This window comes from Chaetura pelagica, unplaced genomic scaffold (genome assembly GCF_000747805.2).
Source record: "Chaetura pelagica isolate M959 unplaced genomic scaffold, ChaPel_1.0 scaffold123, whole genome shotgun sequence".
NCBI classification, from domain to species: Eukaryota; Metazoa; Chordata; class Aves; order Apodiformes; family Apodidae; genus Chaetura; species Chaetura pelagica.
This window is the reverse complement of record NW_009953295.1, coordinates 4,112,497-4,135,683: the sequence shown is the minus strand read 5'-3', so window position 1 is coordinate 4,135,683 and position 23,187 is coordinate 4,112,497. Positions and strand designations below refer to the sequence as shown.

At 45.2% G+C, this 23,187-nt stretch overlaps 1 protein-coding gene across 1 annotated transcript in view; it reads right to left on the bottom strand.

Annotated features, from left to right (window-relative positions):
* Positions 1-686: 686 nt before the first annotated feature.
* ADPRHL1 (ADP-ribosylhydrolase like 1) overlaps positions 687-23,187 on the bottom strand; it is a 25,610-nt gene continuing 3,109 nt past the window's right edge. Inside the window, exons 2-7 of the mRNA XM_009997913.1 lie at positions 21,538-21,702; positions 12,063-12,188; positions 9,387-9,527; positions 6,162-6,289; positions 2,084-2,216; positions 687-1,116 (exon numbers count right to left, since the gene is read on the bottom strand). Coding sequence (XP_009996215.1) covers positions 959-1,116; positions 2,084-2,216; positions 6,162-6,289; positions 9,387-9,527; positions 12,063-12,188; positions 21,538-21,702 — 851 coding nt within the window. The 3' untranslated portion in view covers positions 687-958. The remainder of the gene's footprint in view (positions 1,117-2,083; positions 2,217-6,161; positions 6,290-9,386; positions 9,528-12,062; positions 12,189-21,537; positions 21,703-23,187) is intronic.

The window sequence follows — 23,187 nt, the reverse complement described above, 5'->3', positions numbered from 1 at the left end:
AAAAGGGAAAAAGAGAGAAAAAAGTAAAAGGAAAAGAAGAAAAAGGAAAAAGGTAAAACAGTTGTAAGTGTTTTCTTCCTGGGATTTTTGTGATGCTCAGACTTGTGAAATGTATCACAGCCTGACTGCTGACCTATTACAACTGCTTGAAAAGCTCAACCAAAAATTCTGATACTGATACAACAAAGTACAATCTGCTCAATATGAAAATAAATAATGATGCTTAGAAAACAGTGTCAGATTAATTTATTTACAAACATTGAAGCCAGTTATGGTTAAAAAACCCTTTTGTTCTGAAGACTGATAAAAGTGTAATTCAGAAAGATCAGGCACATTGATGCTTTGGTGTTCCTTGCAGGTATTTTTAGTGTTGGCTTTTCCTTTTCTGAAAGCTTCTAATGTAACAATACCTTGCACCACAGTGCTGATGCAGGGATCAGTGGTTCATTAAAAACTAATCCACGAGACATTAGGTTTACATGTGTCACAGACACATTAGATTTGAGAACACGGAGAAACAGCAGTGGTGAAAGGATTGTCAAATATACAGAGAACATCCCCATAAGTGGTTACTACCATTAGTTTTGCAGGAAAGCATTAGTTCTGAAAATTAATTTTGTATGTGTAATTACTGGTCTTGGCTTTTTAGGAAGTGGTATTATAGCGAGTTAGACTGAAATAATTCAAAAGAGGTTTTTAAAATCTTTTTTTCATTTGAGATTATCTCACTATATACTCAAAAATCTCACTCTTTATGCTCAAAGAATCCCTACATCTGTAAAAAACCCACAAAGCCCATAAATATCTAATCAGTCTTGAATAATTCAGCTATCTTTGCTCGCACACAATCCAAATACAGCCTGTCAGACTAACTCCCAGCTATCTCCTTCGCTATGCACATCTGTCAGTTATCTACAGGATTCAAAGTAGTCTTTATAGAAAAATGGCAGAAACTGCTTTACTTTTCCTCCATGGATAGTCGGTACAGATTCTCGCCCAAGTACTCGAGCCTCTCCCTCTGTTCCAGGTCCTGGTACAAGCCTTTGGGAACCTTGCTTAGGCCATAAACCAAGCCGTACAGGCAGCCGGCGATGGACCCCGTAGCCGCGCTTTCTCCTGCGGGTTTAAGCACAGTTGCAATCGCCTCTTAGAGTCACCTTCCTGTCCACAACCAAAAAACCTGCTGCACAGAGGAGCAAGTATTACACTGCCGTGGTGGAGGCACGTTGGGTCAGTCACTTGCACCAGCCTGTGTCCTACCTCTGGCCATGCCAGGTGAGGATGCTAAGAGAAGGGTGTGATGCCGAGGCAAACACATGGCAACGCTGCTGTGGCGTGTGCTCCTGGGCTGGGAGCTTATCTGGTTTGGGGAAAATCCACTCCAAGACAAAAGCCCTGACAAGCAGCAAGTTATAGCTAGGAAAAAAGGAGGGAAGAGTAGTTGCAGGAGTCCCTGCCATAGAGCAAATGTCCTGGATTGGGGTGTGTACCTTCCTTCCAAACAGCACAGCATGGCATTGCACGCGCTTTGAAACATCTAGTCACAGTGAGTAGCTCTCTTGGTTTAACTATGTGCAGTTAAAAGCGTAGGCATTAGGAAGAAATTCTTTAGTGTGAGGGTGGTGAGACACCAGCACAGGTTGCCCAGGAAAGTTGTGGCTGCCCTATCCCTGAAAGTGTTCAAAGCCAGGCTGGATGGGGCTTTGAGCAACCTGATCTAGTGGGAGGTGTCCCTGCCCATGACAGGGGGTTGGAACTAGAGTATTTTTCATGTCTCTTCCAACCAAACCATTCTATGATTCTGTGATTTTGGTGGGGGAAGGTACCAGCCCTTTACTAAGTCATATTTGATTTAGCTCTCCTGAACCTCTCAAAACTGTGAGCCTTAGACAGAGCAACATTTGAAAAGCACTGTGAACAGCTTGCGTGGCAGCTGCCACCACAACAGGGGGGTTTAGGGGGTAAAACCAGGAGTGCAGAGAGAACAGATGGCATGGCAGGTTGGCCAAGAGTGGCAACCAGTGGCCAGGAGTTCTCCCTCCCACCTCCGAGCAGGGTGGCAGGGGCCATGGGGGACTCTCACCTCCGTGGAACATGGAGCGGTTGCAGAGCTCTCCCCCCCCCCCGCCGCAGCCCAGCAGGGCATCGTAGGCAATCATGGGGGCATCATGGCCTCGTCTTCCACCCCGGCCCTCGGAGCTCCATCTCCTGTATGTCTGTGGGAGAAACAGCAGTGTCAGGGCAGGGCACTGGAAATGGGAACATGGGGCACACAGCTGTACTGGGGTGGCTTCTCCCTGGCTCGGTGGGAGTAGCTCATCCTTCTGGGAAAGGGAGGAGGCAGCTGCATTGCCTGCACAAGTGCCTGTGGGGTGGCATGAGCCACCACAGCAGCAGCTGCCGCATCCTAAGGGATGCCCAAGAGGCAGGTATGTGCCTGCACCCCAGTTTAGTGCACCAGGCTCTTAGCAGGCCAAGAGCTGGGATTGATTTAAACAAGCCAGGAATGACAAAAAGGAGACCAAGATGGATTCTACGTTCACACCCAAGAAATTACTTATTATTTTAAAAATTTGGATTGTAAAGGCCTTACTTAGTCAGACCTCTTCCTGCCTCTTGGAAATATTCTCAGTTCCCCATGTTACATATCTGCAAACGTTTCAATCAGCCAAGTTTCAGTGGGTGGGATGGATGTGTGTGAAAAACTTCCAATTCAGTAATTTCTTTAGGGGTGCAATTTCAGACTACATTGATTCAAGCTCCCTTCTCAGACTTTTTCTTGCCAAGCTTTTTCTCTCCTTTTCTACAAGCATTTGACGAACAAGAGGGAAAATAATTTGCAAATGTAATGGGTATTTCTTCTGCAGGAGACGAAAGAAGTAAAAAAACACCCAAAAGCCACAGTGAGGTTTGCAAAAGAAAACCAGTTTTTCTCTAGAGGAGGTACCTATAGAACTCACTTTTTCCACCCCAAAATCCCCAAATGGACTCAACGCTGATACATTTATAGTAAAAATTGCCTTCATTTAAAGGAAATGGGAAGCTTTCCTGAAGTTTAAGTTGCATTATGTTAAGTTGAATTGTTGGTGCTGGGCTGGCTCTTGGCTTCTGCAGCAGGTACGAAGTGTTTGCATTTCTGTCTATTCGCTTTCACCTCAGCCACCACACACTTGCCTGTGGTTTATCTGCACATACATCAAACCAGGTAGAGCTGGACTACACCTTGTGGTTCTTTTTACCAACTACAGAGAGCATTTATGTCTACACGCTGTCCTTAGACACACGGCCACTTACTGCTGCAGCCTTCTTGCTGCAGTTTGGATGCTGGTGGAGCAGCCCTGACACACGTGTAACACTAGCACAGGCAGGAGGACTAAGCGTGGGGCTGCTATTCTGGGTGCGCGGGCGGGCGGCTCAAGTGTCGCTCCATCTAAGCCTTTAAGATGGTTGATGCTCTGCACACATCTGATGTTATCTTGGTTTGCTGAAACGACTTTACACTAGGGATAGCTGCCCTGGGGACCCAGCCTAGGGGGACTTTACTGTACCAAGGCAGCATTTCTTGAACATTTCAGAAGCGCAACCTCCTTGCAGCTCCGGCGCCTTCGTGCAGCCCTGTGATGTGGCACCAGCCCTGTGATGTGGCACCAGCCCTGCTTCCCCGAGGCAGCTGCACCAGCAGGGACTGGCAGCACTGAGTGCTGGGTCTGGGGTGGCAACACTCCCTGCTGAAGGACTGAGCTGACGTAATTCAAGCCTTGAGGTAATTCACCTGTCCCTTTCTTGCTGTAAAGCTCTGCTGTCAGTACCAACAGCTACAGCCGCCTCTGTCTTCCTTACCCTCCAGGAGCTGACCTGCTGATGGCTAGTGCTTCCTTTTCCAACAGTTTTTTTCTCTTTCTGGGTCCTTTCAGAGTGCTTTACTTCAAGCAACTCCATCTTAAGGTGATGAGATCCTCGTGGTATAATTTGCCTGGATGACTTCTACTTGGGTCCTCTCTTGCTTTGTCACACTTAGTGTCCAGCACAAGAGAGCAGTTTCTACCTATTTGCTGTGCATCTAACAAGTTCCAAATGCATATCACTGAAAAACTATTTGTCCTACACTTGCCTATTTATACTGTGTCCAGTTCTGTGCCAAACATAAGAAGGACATGGACCTGTTGGAACAAGTCCAGAGGAGGCCGTGAAAATGACCAGAGCACTGGAGCACCCCTCCTGTGAGGACAGGCTGAGAGAGTTGGGGTTGTTTAGCCTGGAGAAGAGGAGGCTCCAGAGAGACCTTATGGCTGCCTTCCAGTACCTGAAGGGGCTACAGGAAAGCTGGGGAGGGGCTTTTTACAAGGGCTTGTAGTGAGAGGACAAGGGATAAAGACTTTAAAGTGGAAGTGGGCAGATTTGGATTAGATATTAGGAAGACATTCTTCACTGTGAGGGCAGCAAGACACTGGCACAGGTTGCCCAGGGAAGTTGTGGATACCCCCTTGCTGGAAGTGTTCAAGACCAAGTTGGATGGTACTTTGAGCAACCTGGTCTAGTGAGAGGTGTCCCTGCCCATGCAGGAGGGGCAGAACTAGATTATCTTTAAGGTGCCTTCCAACCCAAACCATTCCATGATTCAAGAAGGGATAATTTGTATTTTACTCCCACATTTCTAGTTATCTCCCAGTTTAAGTTTTATGCCTACTTATGCAGAATATGTTCATTGCTGGTCAGCATTTGGAGATGTAGGGGTTTTTTTAGAGAGGGAAATTGCCTTTTCAACAAATTCAGGTCAATGCAAGCCGCATTTGAGGGCTTCAATTCCATGTCTACTGCAGCTGGTATGTTCCTGCAGAAGGTGTGTCTGGTTGAGCAGGAACACACACAGAGTGACCTGTTGGCGAGACTGATGCCAGACATTGGTCCCTTATTAATTGTCTGTAGAAAGACAACCAGCTATGCCTGCAGACACAAGTAGCCAGTTGGTTTGCAGGGAGTGCAAAGGAAAGCACTCCTGGGGAAAAGGTCAGGCAGAATAGTTACTCATTTATTCTTTCCATGGCTATGAGCACACTTGGCTCCTAAGCAAATTAAGTCTCTCAACTTCTGTCAGTGATCTCTGGCTGATGGTGGAGTTGGAAGGTCAAGCAACATTTTCCTTTCTTGTTCATGGAAATGAATAGCTCAGTAGGCCAAACTAGTCGGGTTTGGGCAATGGAGGCAAATTTTGTTCACAGTAGAACTAGGAGGAGAAAAAAACCAGCAGCAAGTTCTTGGCACTGAATTAATAAAATGAAATTGAAATGTGTATGTTTAGTGTGAGCAATTTCTTATTATCCACAGTCAATCTATCTTCCACTGGCACCTTCCACTGCGTAGAAGAGCACCTAAAAATATAGTAAGGGACTTCTCAGAATAGAACTGTGCTTTAATAGTCTTGAAGAAAGGATTGATTTATGTGAAAAGGTGACAAGAACCACGTAGTTGCTGCTTAGCTGCTAAGTGGGGAGCTTTGGGAGATGCCAGCACGTATCAGACAGCTGTAAACACCATGGAAGAAGACACATTGTTTCTCTTGATTTAAGAAGATATAACCAGGAGTCATGAGGTGAAGGAAAGATCATGTACACTATAAAATAGAATCTCATGGGCTGTGGTGAAACACCATCTCTCCAGACACTCAAAACGAGCCTGGGCACAGCCTCCGTTGGCGGGGATGTGCTTAGGACAGCTGCCTTCTGCTCAGGGGACCATAATCAAGTCCACCTACTAGTCCCCAGAGAGATTTCTGTGGGACTTGGGCCACAGCTCCATTAGGCTTTAATAAGAGCCCCCGGACTTTTCCACCCTCAAATAGCCATGGCTTATGTTTTGTACCTGCTCTGGGTGTCAACACGTCTGACCACTAAAGTCTGCCACTCTGCACTGTTTCCTCTCATTGCAGCAGCGCTTTGACCAATGGCAACTGCTTTTTTATACTGACACATACCTGAGACAAGGATGGAAGTTGGGCTTTTTTTCTTTTTCCTGAACTTTTAGAAAAAAAAAATAAAATAATGAAAGACTTCCCAAACGTTCTGGCACTGGAAACAGTTGAAAAATACTGATGTGTCTCTTCGAAAATACCCCTCTTTGAAAACACCCGAGCCTTCCCAAGTGCTTTCTGAAGATGTTGTTACCTTTTCTCTCTCCTCTGCATCATAGTTGTCTGGAAAGACAGGTTTATTCTGATTTTCCTCATTGATTTCTCTCTCCTCCAAATAAAACTGCCACTTGGCTTCGAAGTAAAACCAGTGCTCTTGATATTCTGAATGCAAAAGAAGTTAATGATGTAGTATTTAATCTTGGCAACAGCTTCAGTTCTTAAATACATTTTAAAGAAAATGATGGTATTATCTGCCATGAGAAACTTGCTATTTTGCAGTAACACACATTAAATAGGCATATATACTAACTGTGCATTTTAATATGAAGTGGGACATTTAACTGGAAACAGAAGTTGTGAAAGAAAGAAAATATTTTCAGAATCTTACACTATTTGTATAGTATAATAATAAAATTACATTAACATACATAAAGATGAGCTCTTTAGAGAACTTACTGAGTAACACACCAAGAAAAAGATGAGTCAACAAAAAGAAAAAATACACAACATTTTTTATATCTGTCAACTCTGAATAAAAGGTATCTAAAAATCTTGCAAGTCCTAAATGTAAATCGCCTTTTACCTCAGTTACAAGTTTTTATTTATGTAATTTCTCCAGTATTTCTGTTCTGTTCTCACAGTATTTCTGCGTGATCTCTCAGAAAAAAGGCTAATAGGAAAACAAACATTTCCATTTCCTTGTATAATGTCATATCAAATGTAGTGAAAAGAGATAAACAACACATAAATCTGCTGTCTGTGCCCATACAAATAAGCCTTTTTTAATTACCACAGGTCATTTTCCTTTTCTGTCACTTTAGGAGTAGCATTTCTGATAGTGTTTAACTTTTCATATATAAAAGATCTTATTAAATCTGGTTTATTTTCAAGCTAATGCTCTGGTTCAATCTTTTTATAAAGGCTTAAAAAGACCCATAATTCACACCAAGCTGTTAAGCACATACATATGCACACATCTGCAGAATTAAGGCCTGAGCAAAACCCTAGGAAGCGGATGAGGTGAGGAATTAGAAATAATTGAGATGGGAAAGAGCTCTAAGCATGTCAAGGCCAACTAGCAATTCAGTATAGGACTGTTGGTGTACCGTTTAAAATAAAATGAGGCATTGCTGCTTTTTCCCACTCTCCATCCTGCTCAGTTGCTCTGTCCTGTGCTGCAGGTGGCTGAGGAGCACACACACAACCAAACCCTTCCTCTGAAGGATGTGATCTGATTCTGCTTCTTTTCCTATAATGCCATACAGGTGACCCTATCTGGCAATTAAGATCTTTAGAGCAGTTCAGCTCCATGTAAAAACATCCAAGCTGCCTTGTAGGACCTGATACTTTGCCAGTTCCCCAGTGCCAGACAGGGATGAGCCTTCAATCATGTGTCTCTGAAAGCCTGGGAATGTTCAGCTGCCCTTTTCCTGAGTCCACGCCCCAGGTTTCCCTGATTACAAGGAAGTCATGCACTAGAACCCTAAAAAAAGAGAGGTATTTAGAAAATCAGAGTGAAAGTGCACTCACAGCAATCAGGCCAAGGAGATCATCTCATGGAAAAAAAATAACACATGACGAAGCTGTTGTTGGTTAAGTGAACTACTGACACCTGCTCCAGCAGCTGGTTACAAGGCTGCCTTTAAAACTGCAGGTGGCCTGACAGGCCTCTTTCTTTGTGGTTTGTTTTTGTTTGCTTGTTTGTTTTTTATTTCCCACACGACTATAAAACAAGAATGCCTCAAAAATGAATGTTTTCTATGTAGCACCTCAGCAATTGAGGAAGTGTGATTACTCCCATGCACAGTCTTGGAAGCAAAGGGATTGTACGGTTGCAGGAGATTTTGGTTGCATGGACAGTCTTTAGCATGGTCAGAAGTCCCACAGTACCAGCCCTGTTGAGGCTCTGCCCCATCCCTCGAGCCCAGCCTGAGACCACTGTCACATTTAGGTCCATGGGATCGGCTGGCAAGCAATCACAACTGAATACCAGAGAGGGGTGCTGAGTCAAGCCCTCTGCCACAGAACACTGTGTTTGTTATCCACAGGGGATAACGAAGCTAAAAAAGAGTTTTCTAAAACTGGAGGACTCTGGCAGGATCTCACTGCAGTGCATCTCACCAGCTGAGGAGCTTAACTTGAACGCAGCAGATTTTTCCAGCAACCAAAATAGGACAAAGCTCAACAATACGGGCACTAGCTGGAGAGGGAGCCTCAGGAGTCCAACATGCATACCTCCACGCTGAGGGGTCCTGCCCGGGTGGAGTGACAGGGACCTGCTGCAAAGCCACTCAGGGAGGAGCTTACTCACACTAATCCTGCACCTGCTCCTCATAGGTCTCGGCTAAAAAAATCCTGGTGTGCAATGAGGCGCAGACAAAAACGAGAGGGTTTTTCAGAAAGGCTCCCTGGTGCTCCTTTCAGGTTTTAAAGCAGCAGCTTTCTTCCTTCCAGGTAAATCTTCATTTCTGAGTGCTCTCGAGTAAAGATTTCTATTGAATTCAATCTCTCTCAACAGCTGTCCCTTGAGATTAACAGCAAAACCTTCCCTTAATGTTTTAATGTACTGATACTTGTCTGTCCACGACAGGTCTCACCATTACAAATGCATCACTGCCCGGTAAGAGGGGACTGAAATACCCTTGCCCTGAAGATCACATACACCAGTAAACTTGCAATATCGAGTTAAGTAGTTGTGTTATGCTCGTCATTTTAAAACAAGGATACAACAAGTTGTACCTTAAATATTTATTTGGAAAAGCAACAGGTAAAATCTGGATTGGTGGTCAAAAGCTAATTCTTTGTCAGCAGACATCTGCAGGTGAACTTTTCCTGGTAAAATGAGGAATGTCAGAGCATTTTCTTCTGGAAAATATTGGACTTTGCTAAATGATGGAGGGGAGCTGAGTAATTAATAACTCAGCATTCAGTTTGCCTAATAACCACTAAATATAATTTCCTCCCTCCCCCCTGCCCAGCAATCTTTGAAGACTTCCTAAAAATAAAACTGCACTAGGGCTTTAGGATTGCTATTTCCCTTTGTATTTTTGCCACAAATACACCAGGCAGCTAACATATGGTAGAAGAAGGTGGTACCACCTGTGATGAATCTATGTGGAGAAAGCAGGAGGACAGCCAGAGGAGACAGGAAAGAGGGGAAAGCAGCAAAAGTAGAGACACTGGGGAGTGACATTTCTTCAGTGTCTTTCTGGCTGAGCATAATTTTAAGAAAACAACTCTCTTGATTCAGACATTTTACCTGCCATGTGGCGAATGGTCTTCTTGCAGTAGTCTTCAGCCATTGGCACAACCTTCATCATCTCTCTTCCCCACTGCACAAGGGGTTTCCCTTGTATCGCATATGCCACAAAGAGTGCTGTGCACAGGGACCCGAGAAAGCCTGGAATTCATACATATCATGTGGTCAATTCTCTTACCACCCTCCTCATGTCCTTTGTAAAATCATTAGTGTAAAGCCTCATGGCTGCTGGGAAGATTCATGAATGCACATAACCAATCTCTGCCTGTTTGCAGGCTGGTTCATGGCACTTTGAGATTCTTGGCTAATGCGTCGTGCCTGCTGGTTTGCAACTTATTTTACATAGAAGTGAGCTTCCTCTGTTCTCAGAGGTGTAACATGACAGTAATTGAGGTAGGGGTCAAAAATAAACAACATCCACTGATGTGGAACTGAAAATCTTCTAACTGAAGTCACATGGAATAACTGTCTTGCGCGAAGTGATTCAATTACGAATGGTATCACCTTGCTTACAGAGTAATTCAGCTCAAGGACTGTGGTTGTTACATCTAACACTATTTCTGGCTCATTTTACTCCAAGGAGTCACGTATGTCCCCTTAAGAGGAAAGAAGCAATTGTCCAAACAAAATGTGCTGTCTGCCTGCCCAGACAGGACTTCTTCTTCGGCTGTGAGTATGCTGAAGATGAACATTTGCTACTGGGCACTCAGCACTTTCATGATGTCAGAAACAGAGGGGCTTGTTTCTCATATTTGCTTGTGCTCTTGACATTCTGTCAAAGGCAACAAAATCGACCCAGTGCAACATGCAAAAGAAGGTTAAGAAAACAACACAGTCATTTAAATAAGCCCCAGGTGAGCAAAGTACTGATGCATGTGCTTCTTTCGGTTCGTGAGTCCAAAAGCATTCACTCATGCATAAAGGTGAGCATGAACTTTGTGTGTTTTGCTGAAGGCAAAACCTGAGTATTTTAGGAGATTACAAATACAGATGAGAGAATTGCTCATTCTCTCTGCCATTAGACCTGCAATACCAGGCCAGGGCAAAGGCACATCTAACCCAGGATTTGACACGTGGTTTCAGAAAGAATAAAAACACAGGTAGAGCCAGCTCAAGGGGTGTCACTTAGATAAACAGCATCTGACCCAACTGCTGTGAAGTTCCTTGAGTGTCTCATTCAGCGTGAGGGTGGCAGCAGAGGGTTTGGGCGTGAAAGCGAAGGTGCTTGCAGGAGGCAGCAGGAAAAGTCAGTGCAGAGGGTGACAGAAGCTGGGATGTGCCCAGCAGTTTTTATTGGGGCTGGCAGCCTCCTTCTGCCCTCTCCCCAGGCAACCCCTGCTGTTATAGCCCTGCTCCAGGCAGCCCTCACATGTCCTCCTGCCCCTCTTCAGGGAAGAAAGCAAACCTCAGCCAAGGTTTCAGGCGCTGAAAATAACTCCAGTAGAGAGAGAACGTAATTGGTGTGGCTTATCCACTCCCCAGAGATTTTGGACTAGCTTAGGGGTAATTTTAATTACAAAGCTTGATTGCTTCTAAAAGCGACAGCCCTTCTCGTCTGCTTACCTGATCCCCTTTGAACCCAGGCATATCTGTGGACTTTGCAGCTGCCTGTAGCAGTGAGGTTTGCAGCTTAACTATTCAAGACACAAGGAAGTATTTCCTTTGTTTGTTTCAGACCTGACTGATGTGTCAGTTGGGTTTTTCCCATCTTTGAGTTATGAGAATTACAACAGACATTTCCCTGAAACCTTTCAAGATGGGAGTGAGGTCTGTGGTGGCCCTTCCACCCCTCTCCTCCTCACCTCCCTGCCATGCCACTTGATTCTTTTTCCAGCTGTAAAGTCCTTCTGGATGTAATTTCTCCATTTATGGAAGATGTTTAATGACTTTTATGTTCCTTGCTGCCACTTTTTGGCTCTAGTAATTCCTTTTGGAAGTGGGAGACCCACACCTGCAAGCAGTCTTACTGCTGCTGCTGCTAATGCACCAGACCTTAATGATATTTTCTGCTTTGCTTTGAATACTTTTCCTCTAATTTTAGGCCACCCTGATGGCTTTCCTGACTGCTTCAGAGCACTGAGTGTGTTGAACACGTCACCATTCATTTCAGTCTCACTGCTGTTTAAAGCAGAAAGAATGAATATACACTTATGTAGCACAAAATTATCAGAATGACAGACCTGAATATTCAAAACAACATTAAATCTACTTCTTTATGTTTTGTTTAAAGAAACTTTGAGATCCTTTCCTAAAATACGTGAAGGTAAATGTTTTTTGGTTTTCTGCCTTTACCTACAGTGACTGGATATGACAAAATCTGTCAAGAGTAAAATGTTTTTATTCTCTGAACCATAAACATAGATGGTAACAGTGACTCATCTGGATGTACATGAATCCTAAAATTTGACCAGAGCAATTGACATGAATATGCTCTGGACAAGACAGGTTGTGTTTAGTTACTGGGATTTTAGAGGGGAAAACTCCCACCCTGGGGTTGCTGTCTGCATAATACACAAGAAAAAAAAAAGCCTCTATGAGTAATTGATACATGTATACACTATCCAAGCAAAATTCAAACCAAGGCCTTGGAGTCTGCAAAGCAGAAGCAGTTAGTCCCTGCAGAAGCAAAGAGCAGCCTTAGGGAATTCAGTGCTCTGATCTGTCAGGGGCTGTTACCTGTAGGATGGTTGTGAGTCATCCGTCCACACTCGATGCTCACTTCAATAAGTGACTCCAGCCTTTCTGGCTTCCAGTACCGCATCCCTAAACACATGGCTTTTGTGGATGCTCCAAATCCAGAACCTATAGGAAAAAGATAATGTCAAGCACTTCAAAGGAGATATGTGATACACAAAAATCTTGATAAAACATGAAACAAATACATTTTATTAATTCATCTCATGTGTGGGATACTCCTCAGGGAATGGGAAATTAGCATGCAAAGTGAGTTACAAGTTCGGGAAGTTTCTTGTGAAGATTTTTGCTTCCACACAGTCATTCTGCTTTTACATTCCAGTATTCTCAAGTGCAATGAAGGGCTTAGCAGTTTCAGAAAGCAGTGTGCTCTCTTGTTCACAGCACTTGTCTGATTCAGACTCTCATGCCATCTTTACTCATTCTTGGCTGACACTGCTATTTTGCTTGCTGCAGATGCCAGCACCAGAAACAGAACTTTGAGAAGAAGATACGCTTTTACTATGCCCTTATTTTGGTAGTCCTCATGCTGAAAGCATGCAATTAAAACACTTTATAGGAGTATCACACTTGATCTTGCAGTTTTACTGCATGTTTCATCCTTGAGAGTCCCAAAGGTAGTTCACAAAATAGATCCTATTATGTACAAAAATAATGTGCCCAAAAAGAAACTACAGGCTTTGGAGCCAAACCCTCCAAAGTTAGGCAATGTCAGAACTGAGGTTTCCCGTGTGACCTGAAGTCAGTGCATGTGTGTGTGTGTGTGTGTGTGTGTGTGTGTGTGTGCACCCTCTGTATGGCACAGCCTGCACTTACTGAGCTTGGTCTTGGGAATTTCTGCCTCGTGCAGTTTATTTATGGAATAGCTAATTTTGTATTTCTTTTAATCTTCAGCCTTGAGTGCATGCTCCCAGGTGTTCAACTTTTAAACACTTCACTGAATGGAGAGTTAAATTTACTAATGAGTTTCTCGGCAGTACTTATCACAGTAATATCAGGATCCCACAGAAGTTTTAATGAGCTTATCTTCACAAGGCACCATAGAGGTGATTATCTCCTCTCTGCAGCTGGTAAGTCAATGCCTGAAAAAGCATTAACTCATTGCAGGCACTCATCCTGAGATGGACAGAGTTCGATTTTTCAAAGCACTTGGCATTTTTCAGCACTGTCTTTGCTCAATCACACTTCCCAGTGACCTTGGGTATAGTGGAAAGCAATCAGCACTTCTCTGCTTGGTCACTGGAAGATAAGGGGCATATTTATGCTGCCTAATTTTAGCAACTATGGAACCTGCAGTAGGAGCACAGTCTTTTCCAGACAGGCAGCATGGAGAAAGGCCATATCTCCATTAGCCAGTTTGATGGCATAGTAGGAGTGTTGTGGTTTGTTTTGGTGTTTTTTTTTTGGTAGCAGGGGAAGGGCCACAGAAGTGGCTTCGGTAAGAAGCTGAGAAGATCCTTCTGCCCCAAAACCAGCCAAGGAGCCAACAGAGGGACAATAGATGTGCCTCTGCCATTAACATAGGAAAGAACTGATCTAACATCTGAGCAGAGAAGCACTTAAAGGCAAAGAGTGGTGCTGGGGGAGGAGAGTGGTGCTGGTGGTTGGTGAGGAAGAAGGGGAAGAAGGTGCCCAAGCAGAAGTTTCCCTGCAACCCATGCTGAGGTGACAGGATGTCCCCCTGCACTCGTGGAGGAACATGGTGGAACATTCCCTGGGGGCACCAGGAGGGGGGAATTTGGCCAGTGGACTTGAATTTTGTGGCCAGTGGATTTGCTGCCTGATTATGCAGCTTGGAAGACCACGGGCCAGGGGAGGTGGCTGTTCCCAAAGCAGCCCCTGACTCTGTGGGAAGCCCAGGCTGGAGCAGCTCCGGACCTCGTGAGAAAGACTCAGGAAGGAGAGGTTCATGGAGGACTCTCTGCCATGGGAGGGACCCCATGGGGAAGTAGCGCAGGACTGTAAGGAATCCTTCTTCCTGAGGAGGAAGGAGCAGCAGGAACCACCAGCCTGTGAACTGACTCTAAACCCCATCCCCTGTCCCCCTGTGCCGCTGGGGGGAAGGAGGGAGAGAAACAGGGAACAAAGGGGTTTGGGCCCGGGAAGAAGGGAGGGGTGGGGTAACATATGCAAGCCCTGCTCTGTGTGTTGACTGTGTCCTGGGTGTGTTTGATCAGTGTGAAATTAAATTATTATTTTTTCCCCAGGTTGAGTCTGTTTTGCCCGGGACCTTAATCAGTGAAGATCCCTCCTTGTCCTTTGTCTCAACCCACGAGCTTTGTACTCCTCATCCCAGAGTGTGTGTGGGAGAGTTGAGTGAGTGGCCTTGGGGCTGTTCCTTTGTTGCTGTGTTGGGCCCAAACCATGACAAGGAGCAACTCACAGGCCAGAATGAATTGGAGCAGCAGATGCCCAGGAGCCAGGGTCAGGGCTTTTAGTCAGCTGCCTTCAGAGGAGCCCTCAGCTGCCCCCCATGGCTGTGCCTACAGAGCACCAGGGGCTCTCCTGGAGCACTGCTTGCAGTTCAATGTCATCCCAGCTGGCTCCAGCTCACGTATCCTGAGTGGAGGTCTCGAGTGTGAGCAAAGTGTGCTAACAAGGGTGACAGGAAGATTTGCTTCCAAGCTACTTGCCTGAGCCAAAATATAACACTAACATAAGCAACCCATTGGCATCTCCAGGTGCTATACAGACCAATCTGAATTTCTCTCTCTCTCTTGAGAAGAGCTCTTCTTCTCCCCAGAGAGCAGCTATCCTGAGTCAGCACCCTGGTTAGATGATCTAATTAGGTTAGCTGAAGACATTGCTTCCCTTCCTCCTCAGGGACCAATGTGTAAGTTTTGCAGCAATAACCCTTGCAGTGTGTTTAACCACCAGGGGCAGTCTGAAAAAAGCCAAACATCTGATAAATGTGACATGAAAGGCTTTGCAAAACACCACTTTATTCCCTGCAAGCTCAGAGCTGCTTCATCATCGCTAGTCTTCTTGATGCCAGTGAAAGAGACCCTCTCCAGGACACCTTTGTCCACTGATCCTGATGAAAAGGTTGGGCACTTGTCCTGCAAATGGTGTGTTTGCTCCTGTACCTCACATACACTGCCCCTGTAGTGCCTACTTATTAAGGAGCCAGGAGCAGATAGAACTGTCTACCTATGCCACAAATCATATAGAAACTACAAGAAAGAGTCAGGAAAGAAATCCAGTCTTTCACAGCACCAGTCAACTTAACTGGCAAAACGTATCTTCTCCTGTTTGCAAGACCAAACTCTTCATTAAACCATTTTTTGACACAGAGCAGCAGAGGAGAATCTTCTTCACCAGGCAATCATGATTCCTCCAAAGGACATAATCCATGCTGGTTATCCAAGGGGGAAAGGTGTTGTGCAACACAGACTTGTTAACTACAGAACTTCTCTTATTATATCCAAAGTGAAGGATGCACTACAGTAATTGGACTGCTGGTCTGAAGGTGCTTGTCTTTGCAATCCTTGTACTCCTCTAGTCTAGGAATTTGTATTAAAACTTTCTGCAGAATTAGACAAGCAAACTTGGTAACAAAAAAAATGTCTTCACGTGGAGTAACATAAAGCCTGGACAGGACTTCAGGTGGTTAGCAGCTGTGAGCTCCCATGTCTCAGTACCTACCATTTGAATCAGTGAAGGGAACAGACACATTGTAAGAACATAAGGAGTGCCCTCCATGATCAGACCAAAGGCCAACCCAACTTGTCATGTCTGACAGTGGCTGATTGAGAGGATGCTTCAGAAAAGTAAAAGGAAACTATGATAACACTGTCCCTTTGTACTAACTAAGCTTTTGACAATTTGTCCCCCTGATCCAGGAGGCAGCCAGCTATTTGTCTTTCTGGTTAATAACTCTTGGAGCATTTCCCTTGTGTGCATTTGTCCAGCTCTTTTTTGAACATTTATTATTGCATCTGCAAGTTGGCATTGGAAAATAGCTGTGCAGCTGAATTAGGTGTTGTGTGAAGAAGTCTTTCCTCCTACTTGCTTTGAACTCATGACCTGTAAATTTCGTTTGAAGTCCCTAGTTCCTGTGGTGGAGACAGTGAGTGTTCTCTTTTCCTATTCATGTCCTCCAAGCTATCTATTCCTTTACAGCTCTCTATTGTACTGTCTCAGACATCACAACATATGGAAGCAGTTTTTTGCTAATCCAACCATCCTTCCTCATTTCCTTTCTAGTTCTCTTAAATCCTTTTGCAGGGAGGGAAGGATCAGATTATATACAGTAATCAAGAAACAACAGCTATGGAGTTGAGCACTGGTGAAAACATATTTTGTGTTTTGTTCTCTGTTCAGCAAAAACTTTTAATAATCTATTTGCTTTCTGGCTCTTATTGAGCACTGAAGTGGCTTTTCTCCCCCTGCCTATGACCTTTCACTTATCTGCGTTGCCTTTGGTTCTCTTACTGTGCCACAGTTATTCATCATTGTGAGCATCTTCCACAATCCTGCACCGTATTATCTTCAACTTTGTTTCTCTCTACGGAGAAGATAGACTGAAATCTCCTGCTCTTCATTTACTGCCTTTCAACCAGTTGTCTATCCTCAGGAGAACCTTTCTGTCACTCTGTGGCAACTTAGTGTCTCATCACTTACTGCCTTTGATGAGAGACTTTGCTGGAAGGCTTTTGGAAATCCTACCAAAGCATCAAAGTGTCTTCTTTTTCCTCCTGTTTCTTGGCTACTTCATGGGGTTTCTAATAGAATTCTGAGGTGTGACTTTTAGTTACAAAAGCTGTGTTGACACTTTCATATAACATAATTTTCATTAACAGATAACATTATTCTCTTTTACTATGCTCAGTGTGCTTTTCTTCATGCTACATCTGCAGAATAATAAAGGTCAGCTTAATGGCTGCTAAACCCTGAAGAGGAGCTGTCTTTTGTGACTCCACACTGTTCCTCATGAGAACTTAGAGCCTGGCTCCTTTATGTCCTGTCCTTCTGCAGCTTAAACTTCCCTTAATTTTTGCTCCCCAGCTTTCTGCGTTTAATTCATATTTTTATCTCATGCTCCTCTAGCAGTGCCACTAGCAAAAAGGCACTGTCCTCAACTGCTTCAGAGATCGCAGCAACTGCTCGAGTAGCTGCAAATAAAGACCTGCTTGGATGCTGCAGCCTCAGGCTGAAACACCTGTGATACAGGTAGAACCAAGCTGCTATTTGACCAGCCTTTCACAGTGGCTTTGAAACCACATCTCTGGCTAAAGACCTTTCTCTGTTTTTTGTTCCAACGCAAAAACATCAGCAATTCTATTTGGAACAATCTGAATTTTTAGCAGTGGAACAAAATGTTTTCCCCACGTCTCAGAAAGGAGCAGACTCACCTACATCAACATTTTAAACAAGTGCTGAAAGGCAAACACACAACAGTGGAATTTTCAGCATCCAGCTCATCAACATAATAAACCAGAAACAAGCTCTTAAAATGGAAGGTGTTAAGACAGCCTTGGGCAGGTCTTCTGGTGGTCACAGGAGTCTCACCAGCCTTTAACACAGTCCAGCTAACATAAACACTTGTTGCAATGAGTGTGACAATGATCATACCAGCAGGTGGCAAAGAGACACACAGAGCAGTGTGAATTAAGAGCTCAATGTGCAGACTGTACCCACATGAATTTGAACAGAGGAACTTCATATAAGCAGCAAAAAAAATTACCTATGCTGCAATTTCTCTGGTCCGTGAAGGCTGGAATGTAAATTCTTGCTAGCAGTGAGCTAAGCTAGAATGACCACAGAAAAGCAGGGCTTTGGTTCCAGGCCATCCAAGATACTATCTGACTGATATTCAACACCCATGAAATATTTTTGCATTGAGAAGATTTTGTGAAAATTCAATTCAAAAGTTAATTGTGTCCATAGCAGTGTCAGGCCCTGTGGTGTACTGAACATCTCTTCAGGTCACCAGTTCTTTTGCTCTCAAGATGAAAAAAGAAAGGCCTCTTGGGATGTTCAGGATTATGTACAGGGCCACCAAGATGATCAAAGGCCTGGAGCACCTCTGCTATGAAGATAGGCTGAGAGAGTTGGGGCTGTTCAGCCTAGAGAAGAGAAGGCTTAGGAGAGACCTTATAGCACCTTCCAGTACTTGAAGGGGATACAGGAAAGCTGGGGAGGGGCTTTTCATCAGAGAAGATAGTGATAGGACAAGGTTTTAAACTAAAAGAGGGGAGATTGAGGTTAGATATTTGGCAGAAATTCTTCACTATAAGGGTGGTGAGGAACTGGAATGGGTTGCCCTGGGAGGTTGTTGGTGCCCCATCCCTGGAGGTTTTTAAGGCCAGGTTGGACAAGGTTTTGTGCAATCTGATCTAGTGGTAGGGTTCCCTGCTCATGGCAGGGGGGTTGGAACTTGATCTTTAAGATCCCTTCCAATCTTAATGATTCTGTGATTCTGTGATTCTATGATTCTGTGTTTGTCAGACCAGATGGAGAAGGTGGCTTTAGCTACTAGGTCTCAAGTCTGGAGTTAATTTTAGGTCATTCTAGCCTGCAGTATCCCAAAAGCAAATAGTTCCTAGCAGAAAGCTGAGAAGGGAGAATGCTAAGAGATGTTGCTCCAACACAGCAGCAAGCTGTGCTCCACTGCTGGAGGTGTTGAGAGCTGCTCAGGGCCAGCAGCAGCTCTGACCATTTTTATTTTAAAAAAATTTACTTGTGGTCAATCAGAAAACATAAGACAAGCATCAAAGGAGCACTTTCTCAGATCTGGCTGGCTAATAGAGAGGTGGGCAGAATAAACAGAGTCAGGATCCTTTTCCCTCCCAGCAGCTGTTGTGAGGAGCAGGGGCCAAGTGAGGGCTGATTTTTGTGTCAGGGAAAACTGACTGCGGAGACCCAGAAATAGCCAGGGCATCATGCCACCAGTCTCTGCCACAATGTTGCATCAGTACACAATGTTGTTGAGCAGTGCCAGTGCGCACTGCAGGGGTAAGGAGTCACAACGACACAGTGCAGTGTCAGTGTGAGCTCCCATCTTCTTGTGGCTGTCTAGGTCTGCCTCCTCTGATGAGGTGGGGTCTCTGCAGGCTTTCAAGATTGATTGCACTGTACAGGCATGGATATATGTGTGTCTGCGTGCACATTGCTGCATGCATGTTATTAAAGTTGAAGTAGAAATTCAATTAATCATAAAGCAAAATAATAATAATAATAATAATAATGGAAGGAAGGAAGGAAGGAAGGAAGGGAGGGAGGAAGGAAGGAAGGAAGGAAGGGAGGGAGGAAGGAAGGAAGGAAGGAAGGGAGGGAGGAAGGAAGGAAGGAAGGAAGGGAGGGAGGAAGGAAGGAAGGAAGGAAGGGAGGGAGGAAGGAAGGAAGGAAGGAAGGGAGGGAGGAAGGAAGGAAGGAAGGAAGGGAGGGAGGAAGGAAGGAAGGAAGGAAGGGAGGGAGGAAGGAAGGAAGGAAGGAAGGGAGGGAGGAAGGAAGGAAGGAAGGAAGGGAGGGAGGAAGGAAGGAAGGAAGGAAGGGAGGGAGGAAGGAAGGAAGGAAGGAAGGGAGGGAGGAAGGAAGGAAGGAAGGAAGGGAGGGAGGAAGGAAGGAAGGAAGGAAGGGAGGGAGGAAGGAAGGAAGGAAGGAAGGGAGGGAGGAAGGAAGGAAGGAAGGAAGGGAGGGAGGAAGGAAGGAAGGAAGGAAGGGAGGGAGGAAGGAAGGAAGGAAGGAAGGGAGGGAGGAAGGAAGGAAGGAAGGAAGGGAGGGAGGAAGGAAGGAAGGAAGGAAGGGAGGGAGGAAGGAAGGAAGGAAGGAAGGGAGGGAGGAAGGAAGGAAGGAAGGAAGGGAGGGAGGAAGGAAGGAAGGAAGGAAGGGAGGGAGGAAGGAAGGAAGGAAGGAAGGGAGGGAGGAAGGAAGGAAGGAAGGAAGGGAGGGAGGAAGGAAGGAAGGAAGGAAGGGAGGGAGGAAGGAAGGAAGGAAGGAAGGGAGGGAGGAAGGAAGGAAGGAAGGAAGGGAGGGAGGAAGGAAGGAAGGAAGGAAGGGAGGGAGGAAGGAAGGAAGGAAGGAAGGGAGGGAGGAAGGAAGGAAGGAAGGAAGGGAGGGAGGAAGGAAGGAAGGAAGGAAGGGAGGGAGGAAGGAAGGAAGGAAGGAAGGGAGGGAGGAAGGAAGGAAGGAAGGAAGGGAGGGAGGAAGGAAGGAAGGAAGGAAGGGAGGGAGGAAGGAAGGAAGGAAGGAAGGGAGGGAGGAAGGAAGGAAGGAAGGAAGGGAGGGAGGAAGGAAGGAAGGAAGGAAGGGAGGGAGGAAGGAAGGAAGGAAGGAAGGGAGGGAGGAAGGAAGGAAGGAAGGAAGGGAGGGAGGAAGGAAGGAAGGAAGGAAGGGAGGGAGGAAGGAAGGAAGGAAGGAAGGGAGGGAGGAAGGAAGGAAGGAAGGAAGGGAGGGAGGAAGGAAGGAAGGAAGGAAGGGAGGGAGGAAGGAAGGAAGGAAGGAAGGGAGGGAGGAAGGAAGGAAGGAAGGAAGGGAGGGAGGAAGGAAGGAAGGAAGGAAGGGAGGGAGGAAGGAAGGAAGGAAGGAAGGGAGGGAGGAAGGAAGGAAGGAAGGAAGGGAGGGAGGAAGGAAGGAAGGAAGGAAGGGAGGGAGGAAGGAAGGAAGGAAGGAAGGGAGGGAGGAAGGAAGGAAGGAAGGAAGGGAGGGAGGAAGGAAGGAAGGAAGGAAGGGAGGGAGGAAGGAAGGAAGGAAGGAAGGGAGGGAGGAAGGAAGGAAGGAAGGAAGGGAGGGAGGAAGGAAGGAAGGAAGGAAGGGAGGGAGGAAGGAAGGAAGGAAGGAAGGGAGGGAGGAAGGAAGGAAGGAAGGAAGGGAGGGAGGAAGGAAGGAAGGAAGGAAGGGAGGGAGGAAGGAAGGAAGGAAGGAAGGGAGGGAGGAAGGAAGGAAGGAAGGAAGGGAGGGAGGAAGGAAGGAAGGAAGGAAGGGAGGGAGGAAGGAAGGAAGGAAGGAAGGGAGGGAGGAAGGAAGGAAGGAAGGAAGGAAGAGAGGGAGTGGGAAGGAAAACAGGGCTAGGAATATTAGGGATTATCAGGGCACCACCCTGGAGAAAGCCTCTGCTTTTTTGGTGCTTAGAGCTTTACAGTCTTGGCTTCTTGTTTCATATTTGCCTTCACTGCAAAGATCCAAGACTACAAACATTTAAATGAAAAATGTCAGGAAATATTTCTTAAAATAACCATTAAACTCAAGGACAAAAATCTGGATCCAGAGGCACAGAGCCAAGAACAAAGTCTCTTTATATAGATGTTAAAAAGGGAAGGGTCATTTCTGAGAGGACATAGTGCCCTACAGAAGGAATTTGTGGCAGATGTCTTGCCATCCTCAGGCAAACATGGAAACGTGTCAGGGGCAGCCTTTGATGTTGGGGGGGAAAAAGCAAGCAATTTCCACACAGCCACAAATGCCAAAAGCATGCATTATCCAAGCCAGGGTCTGTACATGGGGAGTGGTTGCATACCCTTTTCATTGAACGGTGTGTGCCAAGCAAGAAGGTAGTTGTCTGGTTTTAATTCCCTGCAGCCTTCAATGGTAGCAGGGTCTGGCCTCCTCCCAGGGAGCTTGTCAATAGCATCCACGTAGCGTTTTACCATCTCTCGGTACAGGTCTTCTAAACACCAGTAATCTGCTCAGAGAGAGGAAGAGAAGGTTGGTAAGCGAAGGCAAAAGACCAAGAGAGCACTGGAAATAAGCAAACAAGCTCACAATGCTTTTATGAAATGTTCCTCTTTCTACTTCCAATACACTTAATTGTGCTTTTGGTGCCTCCATCAATATGTTTTTTTGCACCATAAGAGCAGGCTGGAGGGAGAACAGCCTCTTCTTTCTACTCTAATATTTTCCTGATTTCCTTCCCACTTTTAATTGCCTTAACGGGAAAGATGAAGGCATTCTATTCCTCAACAGTAGGTGCTCAGGGGCTTTATTTAGGCTCTGTGGTATGAGGTGTTTGCAGAGGTGTCTCACAGTGAGTGTGTTGCTGCTGTGGGGACTGAGTGTGCTTATGAAGCCAGATGTGCCTGCCTCAGTCCAGCCCCATTGCCATCACTTGCAGATGTTAATTCAATTTAGAAATGAAAGACAGTTATTTTTAAATTACTTCTGAATTATTTTTAAGATGTATGAATTATTAAGCAACACAAAAAGAAATTAATTACCTTATTTTTTTTAATCTGTATTTTAAATTTATTTTGTCTAAAATCTGTCAGTTTTATATGCAGAAATTCCTGTATCTTATGTCAGTACAGTAACCAGAGCAGAAAATGTTATAAAAATTATCATAAAGATCAGTAAGAGTAGTAAATCCCTATAGGCTGTAATATTCCAGCATATATGTATATAAAAAAATTAATTTTCTAGCAATATCTGTTTATTGATTATTTTTACCCAGGTCTACAATCTTGCCTAAGGAGCAACCTGCCCCCTGTTAAACACACACTGTTTCCTTGGTATAGCTGCTTCTCTTGGCTGCTGCTGTGTGTTGTTGAGCTTGAAGAGCCCTGTCCTTGGCTCTTGCCAAGGGAAAGCTTCCACTGGCATCTATTACAGTTGTGCAATCAGCGGGAACTGAGGAGGCTCTCAGGATTTGTCCGTTCTTATCTTTTACGTACTTAGAGAAACCCCATTTAATTATTGTTTTGACGTGCAGATTGAATAATGCATCAGGGAAAGTCTTAAAAATATCTTCATTTTCTTAAATATGGTGATTTTTTGAAATTTACGGAAGAGTTTTAATTTAAGAAAAACTTTGGAGCCCTGTAAGCCAGAGCCAATCCAACGTACCTGTTATGTGGACAGGGAAATAAAGAAGATGCGGCGCAAAACCGAGATTCCCATCCTCTCACTTAAAAAGATACCCTATCCCTTATGCTGGCCATCTCACATACAATCCTGAAGGAACAAGACACTTTCAAGCTGCCGACTCTTTCCAGATTTTAGAATCAGGTGTCAGTTTATCTGGATGGGAGCCAGGAGCAGGATTTGCTGCCTGGCAGCTTCTGTAGAAGCCTTTTCCCCAGACCCAGAGTCCCTGTGGTCCAGCAGCTCGAGGCAGCCTGAGCCCACCATGGCTGCCACTCCCCAAGCCAGGCTGCTATGCCAGCAGGACAGG